Consider the following 9,724-nt stretch of genomic DNA (forward strand, 5'->3'; position numbering starts at 1 on the left):
GAAAAGGGGGGATACCTAGATCGGTAAAATACGTGAATTTCTTCCTACAACTTCGGTTGTTGTTCGGGGTACAGTTAAGGTTTTAACGAAGTTCGAGCGAATACATAATTAGCAAAAAAAAGTTGAAATAAAGTGATTAAACAAAAATTATTACAAATATCGTAAATAACAAATGCATATATAGAGATATTTTTTGAAAGGGAAAAATGGTCTTCACAATTTAAAATGGATCGAACACACTACTCGAATACTCGTGTAAACGCGCGCCATCTATCGTAGGATAAATGTACTTTGCGGGAGTGTGTTAAAAAATTAAAAAACTTTCCAAAGTTTCATGGCAATCGTACTATGCCACAAACCTTCGCTGGAGTATATTAAACAACTTCCCAAAGTTTCATGGCAATCGGATAAACGGTGTGGTAATGCATGAAGGACAGACACACATACATTCATTTTTATATATATAGATAATACATTCATATTTAATGTAATGATATACAGTACAGCATCGTTTATCCGAATCAATTGGGGACTGGAGTTGTTCGGATAATTTATTTTTCAGATAACTGATTATGTACGAAAAAATATATTAACCTGTCCCATGTTGAAATTTTTCTCCGTTGCGTGTCGCTTTGCATTGAATTTTCGTCGATGTTAAGTTTAACGTAAACTTTTTAAAATAATAATCGTGTCTATTGTTTCGTTAAAAATTATTTCTTTATTTTTTACAAACAAAATAAATATATTGAAAAATATAAAAACAAAAAAAATTATACTTTAGAAGTTAATCTAGTATCAAAAACGTTTGATTCAGCATGACACAGTCCTCAGAAAAACACCACACAGTGCTGCCAGCTAAAACACACACATCAACAAAAAAACAATATAGCAGTAGTCCAAGATATAGCCAAAGATTGCAGCGCCACAGCACTAGCGAAAATTTAAATTTGCTGACTGGAATTCTTTCGGATAAACAATGCTCTACTGTAAATACTTAGGTAAAAAATTTAACACTAAAGTGATTGAGTGAAATTTAATTAAAGAGAATTTGTTCTCTAAAAAAATGATATCCTCCATCATGCCCTCTTTCAAGTAAGCACATAAGTGAGATTTGATTAAGTGCAGAGCTGAAAATAATTGTTTGACACCAACTTGGGTAGGAGGCAGTGCAGTAACGTGTATTTTGTATTATTTAAAAAGTCAAAATAACAGCATTGATGGTATTTACAAATGTGAGGATCCGAATCCAGACTTTCTGTGTGTTTACATCATTTGTTCATAACGTCACATCGTAACTATAAACTTAATAAATAACTGTCAACTTTCACACCTGGGAGAAAAACATCTGTTAAGTTCTCAGGCTTGACAACCATACTTTCTCATTACCTCTTGACCTAATATCTCGATTTCAGCATTACAACATCAGAACAGAACAACAAAGGGACGCAGTCGTCGCCCATCCTTCGAAAGAGTCAAGTTGTCACCCGTACCTTGTCCTAAGTGTCTCAATATTTGGATATCTGTGAATATATTATTTTATTTTATGTTTTTATATCCTACTAAAATATCATCGGAAACCATCGTCTAACACCTTTGCAGAAAAACATCTGGCTTTCTATGGCTATCTGACATTCTATCAGGCTTACGGATATTTCCTCTACAGGATACCCAAACTGATATTATGAAATTTCTCTCTTTCACAAAGAACGTTCGAGAATCTCAATCAAGATATCAAAAAAGGTATTTATTGCCATGTGCAACTTCTGTAAACTCTCTCTCTCTCTCTTGGGAATCGCAAAAAACGTTAACATCCAATATATTTATTTAATATCTATCAATCGTAGAAATGTATCTAAAAGCTAGCATATTTAAAATCGAAATGTTGTATGGCCTATAATTACTAGTGTTGCAACAAATAGTATATTTGGCCTCAGGCTGAATACCGAATATTCGGCCAGGAGCATGGCCGAATAGCTGAATATTCGGCCAAACTATTCAGCTTGATTAATGCATGTACGAAAATTGGCACACAAACCGCATTATGGCAAGGATTCTGCTCTCTATTGGCCCGCTGTCGCTATGCTTCGCCAATTGTGTTAATTCTTGGCAGTTGTAGTGGACAGACAAGAGTGTTATGGAAGTATGTGATAAATGATGATATCAAATGTGGATAACAATGAAATGACCTACACATGTAAATAACGGAAAAAGAACAGAGAAGGACCGCAAAGTGAAAATGTGAAAATAAATATGAAATTGAGTTGATAACATAATCGAACAAGTCGAGGCAGCTTATTGGCACAAAATTTGTGGCCGTCAATGCCAAACAATTGTTGTCATAGACCTTGGAAAGCTAAATGCTTGTAATGAAGTCACTTAGTGTGCACGGGCGAAAGCCTGGGGCAGTTCGGGCTACCAAGCTGTCTTGAATCTGTGAAATCATAACTGTGACTTATATTGACGTCCTATCTGTCTCTTTTTTCTGTTATCACCAGGCTGAGTTGTGTAATTGTAAAATGGGAACTCTATGATGGAAAAGTGACGAATCAAAAGTATTGTGAGAGCGTATTATGATGTATGCATAAGCATACATGGATTAGAGCGATAGTGGAAAGAGAAAAGACGAGTGCTTAAAAAGGATAGGCAGGGTCAGACCGTCAGATGTGCGAGGATTCTCCAACGATAGGTGTGTACGTGTGTTGATCTTTGTAATTATAAATTGTGAATACATGTGACTAATATTATTTTGTGCATGTTAAAAGTTATAAATAAATATAAACAAACAACACTCGCCCAACAACATTAAATCTAAATATCAAAATGATTAATTTACTGTGTTTTTGTTATTTCTTACTCCTGTTTTTAGGTATTCGGTATTCAGCCGAATAGTGATTAAATATTCTGTATTTGGCCAAATAGTGATTAAATATTCGGTATTTGGCCAAATAGTGAAAAATAGGCTGAATACTGAATAGTAACCGAATATTCGTTACATCACTAATAATTACCCATTTAAATAGTTGTTACATTAACCCGTCTCTGAGTAAGTCACTTCTGGTGCGCTGTCTCTCCCTCCATCCTGAATCTGTTCGTTCACACACTCAATCGTTCACGTGCGAACCTAACTGTTTCTGTGTCTGTCCATAAAGACACAGTGGTATCAGTGTCTTTATGGACAGACACAGTGGTCCTGACGAAACTTGTCATTGCGATCTTCGCTGATGCAATGTTGACCCTTCGATCACATGGTGCCGAAGTATAGGGAGGCCATTTGGCATTGTCACACAAATTTTTAAATGTCAACACTTATCGACTCCGACTCTCATCCTTTTGGGATATATCTTTTTGGTGATGTTGATGAAGCTTGGTAACATAGTTTTGAGTTCAAAGGAATGTTAGGTTTCTAATTGATGGACCAATATTAAAAGTTTGAGCAGAAATGTGAGTGTTTGGGTATACAGATTTTACTTGCAATAGTGGGTGGCTGGCTTGCTTTAAAAAACAAACAGCATCGTGTATGATAAAATAAGTGAAGAAGGTTGATCTGTTGATCCAGAAAATGTAAATGACTGGATTGAATGCACAAAATATTAAAGATGAAGACATTTATAATGCCGACGAAGTGATCATATTTATAGTTTGACACCTAATTCTACATACAAATTTAAGAGAGAAAAATGTGTTGGTAGGTGTTAAATGTATTGTAGACGTAGTGTAATTTTTTAATATGTAATGTTTTGTTTAATGCTTTTGGTTCTACTTTTTATTTCACTGTAATCTATTAACACAACTGTTGTTTACATAAAATATGAGTCATATTTCATCATCAATTGATATTATAATTAGTGAGTAATGGTTATAAATACAAGCAAATTCATTTAAGTTTGTCTGTAATTTACTAGAAATAAATATGCTTGTGAAGATTATATAATTATGTATGGTAATTTATATTAGGATATACACAAATTTTGCTCTAATAGTATTATTGTCATCTTTAGACAAAGGGAACATCAAGTTTTGGTAAGCGGCGCAACAAGACCCACACACTGTGCCGCCGTTGTGGGCGAAGTAGTTTCCACATTCAGAAATCCAGATGTGCTCAATGTGGCTATCCTGATCGAAAGATGAGGCATTGTAAGTATCAAAATTTGCTAAAATAATTCAAAAAAGGTACTGCCATTACAATTTTAATTTTTCCAATTGGAAAATAGAGAAAAGTTCTCACTTGTTTGGTTTTTGAAGATTTTACTTACTATGCTTGTATTAAATTTTATATTTAAGTAATTGTCATTATTATTACAGTAGAGCATTGATTATCAGACTCAATTGGGGACTCAGGTTGGTCGGATAACCGAAAAGAATGAAAAAAATACATTATTAGTATAGTATATTAGTATATCCTATGTAAATAGTATATTAGTGTATTGCTGTTAATCAACTTCGCGTTGAATTTTCATCGATGTTAAGCCTAACAAATTTTTTAAAAAATAATAATCGTAGCTATTGTATTGTTAAAAATTATTTTTAAATTATTTTATTACCCACAAAACAAACAACCACTCATAATTAGAAAATTAAGTCTCGTTTAAATACAGTCAACCCCCCCTATAAGACAGTAGATACGTTCCATTCTTTAGGAATCCGATTTCTTACGAGTCCTTCCAATCACAGCCCGACACGTGTCAAGTTTACAGACTACGGCTGTTTGAAAGGTTTTCTTCCATAAAGTTAATCGATTCTAGACTAATCCGACTCAACATTTCCAAAATACGTATATTTTTTTTGGAAATAATCCGTATAAACTACGCTATAAACAAAAAATTGTAGGATTACTTACCGAGTGTGCACCATTTGACATCGCCATTGCTCAAGCTTGTTTTCGTCACGGAACAGCTCAGCAAACTGCGGCCACGATTTCTGATGTTATTTCTCTGCGAAAACTTCGCTGAACTTTGGAGACATCATTAATATAAACAATTTTAATTGCCGTTGAATAAGAAATGTTTCTTTCACAAGAAATGTATAAAATTACAGTGCTGTATTAGACTTACAGTACCTAATTTACATACTGTACAGATGATAGTTCGCCTAAACTCTCCGTAGCGTGGCGCCAGGCGGCGGAAAATATATATATAATTATAATAGTTACAATAAATTAAGTTAATATATAATTATATGTACAGTACCTAATTTATATATAACACTGTAAAGACGATAGTAATCTCTCCGTAGCGTGGCGCTTGACGGTGCGGAAAATAGTTCGGCTGCCCAATGACGTTTTATGCAATTATAGGAGTTTTTTACGGATACCGTCGCAATTTTTTGCTGTCTTATAGGAATCGTAATTATAGGAACCCGTTTTATAGGGGGTCTACTGTACTGGCCTTCCTTCAATGGTCGAGCCGTGTTGCCAGCTAAAACACGCAAAAATTTAACAAAAATAATAATAAAGTAGCCAAGACATAGCCAAATATTGTAGCACCACATCACCAGCGGACATTTGAAATTTGCGGACTAGAACGGTCGTTTAATCGATGTGACGGTTAATCGGAGGTCAGATAATTGATGCTCTACTGTAGTTAATTTTTATTCATTTAAGATCAATAAATCTTTAATTGTGACATAAATATCCATTTTTGGTATTAGTGAGGAAACAAACAAAACAAAAAAAGTGAAGACATGATTTGAGATTATTAATTTAAAAATTTTTTATATTAAGTAAGACATTTAGAGGTGAAATACACTTGTAATACATGATTTGAAACTTTTAACAAATATTGACAGAAAATAGAGTTAAATGTAATAAGTTTTAAATAACAACAACAAATAATTTAATATTAAACCGATTTTAATCTCAGGCAGCATTGTTTTCCTTTCACTTTTCCAGTTAAGTATGATCTAGTTAGGAGTCATTGGTCTGAATGTTTAGTCAAAACATACATACATACATACATACCGTATGTATGTTTGCCTCTGAATCAGGCACTAAATTGAAGAACTTAAACAATAAGAAATATATATAGTAATTGAGATCTATTAATAAACACAATTGAGTTTGAGGATTTGAAATGTTGTGATTTGCTGATAACGGTTGTGTTTGCAATGAAAAATCATACATTTAGTAATTCATAGATTTCTTTTTATACTTAATATTTGTGTGTTCATATTCTGTTCATTAGTATTTGTTGATGCTTTTTAGGGAGAGCACTATATTTATGTTTGACTGTAGTTAGTTGTTACCAACACTTAGAGGCAAAAATGGATTTATCCATTCAGCCTTTGTGGCCCTGGAGCTGCTCTACATGCAGTGCATTCTCTGCCACAGTGTTGAATATTAAACCTGTCCCCATTCTGTTTTGCAGTGTGGTGAGGGCAGAAAGTTTGTATATTCCACTAGCTTCCTGTAGTTGTAATAACCAGGAAGAGAGACCATACAAGCTACAATCAATTGTCATTCAATGAAAACTATAATCTGCATAATTTAGAGATTTCTAATAATATNTCAGTATCTGGTATGAAGGTCTCTGGCATTGGCAAGTGTGGTGAGGGCAGAAAGTTTGTATATTCCACTAGCTTCCTGTAGTTGTAATAACCAGGAAGAGAGACCATACAAGCTACAATCAATTGTCACTCAATGAAAACTATAATCTGCATAATTTTATTAGAAATATAAACAATTTTATTTTTTTAATAGATAATTGGAGTGAGAAGGGAAAGCGTAGGAAGACGACCGGAACTGGCAGATTACGCCGTCTCAGAAAAGTTTGGAGAAGATTTAGGTGTGTATTTAAAATTGTTTTAAATACTTTTAAAACTGAAGTGCAAAATATTATTATTCAAATAGATCATAAGTACCAGGAATGGATCAAACAATGTTAGAATATATTTCAAACGTATTAAAGAATTTGGTATTATCTTGCCTTCTCTTGAAAGTATACAAGCATTTTTAATGTTTGCTCCTATTACAATATTTCCTACTTTCAAAAGTAGATTGAATTACACAAGAAACTTATTTTAGACTGTTTTTAGTGAACATCTTTTAAGTGATGATACATTACAACTATGGCTAAGATATTATATATATATATATATACACACACATTCTAAAGATAGATGCAAATCCTCTTTGTTGGTTTTTTTTTCCTTGAAGTGTGTTTCAAGGACATACTCTGCACCTTACCAAGAAAAGATTCACTACCAGATGTTTGTTATTCATGCAGGTCTAAGAATAGGTATAAGTATTGTGTATAAATCTTTAAATATTTAAATTTCAACACTGTAAAATATGTAAAATAGCATATCATCATTGATTTTTATCAAACATGAAACTAAAATTCAAAGGTATTGTACAAATTTAATGCTTAAGTATATAATGTATCTATCTTGTAAAAAGTTTTGTAAATTATCAGTTGTTCACATAGTTTGTATTTTGTATAGTTTCAAAATAGCATTATTTTATTACTTTAAAACAAAAACTTGTTTAAATTCTACATTAATTGTAAAATATATTTTAATATCTAATCAAACTTAATGCTTGGAATATATTCACGTAATTTCTCATTGTAGGTTGATTGTTTTAGCAATACCACTCTCCTTTTGATTTGTCAGCCTTCGTCAGGACTATGCAATTTTGTTGTAACCATTGGCATGATTTCTTTATGATGTTCTGAAATTGTCGTGTGTTTGACACATTGCTTTTTACTTCCTTTGTCATTCGGAATTTGATTTTCCAACGAACAAAATTCTGACTTGTTTTGTTCATGCCTTTAATGATCAATTCAGTATCTGGTATGAAGGTCTCTGGCATTGGCAAAGGGGGCAGAGCATAAAGAGGACCATAATCTAATGCTTACAAAAATGCATTGTTGGGGTACGATGTTATCCCATGCCGTGATATGGGTGTTTCTGCTTTTGTTTGGTTTAATATTCTGCATTCAGAATATCCATCTTAATTTCTTGATGTAATTGCATTTTAAATTTCTTTTGACATTTTGTGTCAAATTAACAACACTTTTATTCACGATTGCTAGGAGTTGTGGGTCCTGTTCATAAAGTAGTTCTCCATTTTTATCAGCTTGTACAAAAGAGTGTACGTTTGGCGTCTTGTATTCCTGATAGCTTTTCTGAGGCACAGCTGTCTCAATTTTGGGATTAGTGAATTATACCCCAAGGGTAATATGTGATAAATAGACATTGTATAGGCACCGTTAAGATGGCATTGACTTAGAAAATCAAATTTAAGGGTCAGTTTCTTATACTGTTTGGCCGGTGTAGCCATCAGTATAATTATATATAACGAACTAAACTGGGTAAATATACTATGAATAAAACACATCTTTAATAATCCAGCAAATAAATATTAATAATATAAAGATGTTTTCGACTGTTTCTTGACGATCTTCTTCAATTAACATACAATAGAATATAAAATCGAACACAAAAAAAGAACGTAAATACTAAATAAAAATATAAATAACAGAAATGTAGATGCGGTGGATAAAATAAACGAACACAGAAATAATATAAATTAAGCTGAAAATGACCCTTAATAAAAAATAAAACAAACAAAATCTCTTAATATCATTAACTTTTGTAAAATGATCACCATGCAGTTGGTAAAGCATCCTCATCTCAATGATTGATGCAACCAGTTGTCTTATGCACTTTAAAGATCTCTAACTTCTCCAAATATTTCATTGTATGTAAATTTGTTGTAGGTTTAATTAGTTCCACCCAATCCCAATGAACTTGAATGTCTCGTGCGCTGATAGTATAGTGTTGTCACAGTTCGTATTAATCATATATGTATTCTCTTTGATATGTTGCTGCAAGTTGCGCATTATTGTGCCCACATAGATAAGATGAGAATTAAAATGCTGATCATGTAATGGTATAGAATAGATCCCTGATGCTGATTTCCAGTCTTAAGAGCTTGAAAACCGTTGGATTGCGTCAATATATCACCCGGAAATTATTAGCCTTGGCCATTTTTTTTATGTATTTGTCTTAAAAACGGGACATAATTTAAAACTATCCTTTATCTTCGGTCCACCATAACATGCCGTTGTTTAGTTGTTTGGAAGGTTGTGATTAATTTCTCTATGATTTCCTTTCGGTATCCCTGTTGTTCTGCAAGCCTTAAAATATTGTTTGGCTCCGTTATTGTGTCTTTTATGTTTGTACAATGTGTGTAAGCTCTTTTTATACAGGATCTAAAGGCCACTAATTTGATGTGATGCGGATTGATCAAATTATGCAGAATTAAAATTATATTAAATTATATAGTTTGTTTATTTTATCCATCGCATCTCCATTTCCGTTATTTATATTTTTATTTTTGTATTTACGTTCTGTTTTGTGTTTGATTTTATATTCTACTAGCTGTAAGGACCTGCTTCGCTGGGTTTTTATTTGTATGTAATATAGTTTTTTTATATATATATAAAACACTGTTTTTCTAAGTAATCTAGAATCTAGCTGCAAGGACCCGCTTCGCTGGGTTTTTAAAAAGTAATGATAGTGAAGATTAAGATAATTACATTATAGCCAATCTTACCTGTTTTCACAGAATGCAAGAATTAAGTCCCCCGTTTCCAGACTAATGAGAGACCTGGTCCCGATTCTATTTCTGAACGTCTCCTGTTCACGTCCAGTCAAACGAACTCTTTTCAACGTTTCTGGAACGTTTACAATCGTTCTATAATCGAACCAATATTCGAATTTT

The 9,724-nt window shown here is 32.8% G+C and overlaps 1 protein-coding gene across 1 annotated transcript in view; it reads left to right on the top strand.

Moving 5' to 3' along the window:
* Nucleotides 1-9,724, top strand: part of LOC111634243 (probable 60S ribosomal protein L37-A) — a 60,879-nt gene that overhangs the window by 33,791 nt on the left and 17,364 nt on the right. The window contains exons 2-3 of the mRNA XM_023378969.1: nt 3,999-4,134; nt 6,695-6,779. Coding sequence (XP_023234737.1) covers nt 3,999-4,134; nt 6,695-6,779 — 221 coding nt within the window. The remainder of the gene's footprint in view (nt 1-3,998; nt 4,135-6,694; nt 6,780-9,724) is intronic.

The sequence above is a fragment of the Centruroides sculpturatus genome, unplaced genomic scaffold, assembly GCF_000671375.1.
Source record: "Centruroides sculpturatus isolate CEXI.00-Female unplaced genomic scaffold, Cexi_2.0 scaffold361, whole genome shotgun sequence".
Lineage (NCBI taxonomy): Eukaryota > Metazoa > Arthropoda > Arachnida > Scorpiones > Buthidae > Centruroides > Centruroides sculpturatus.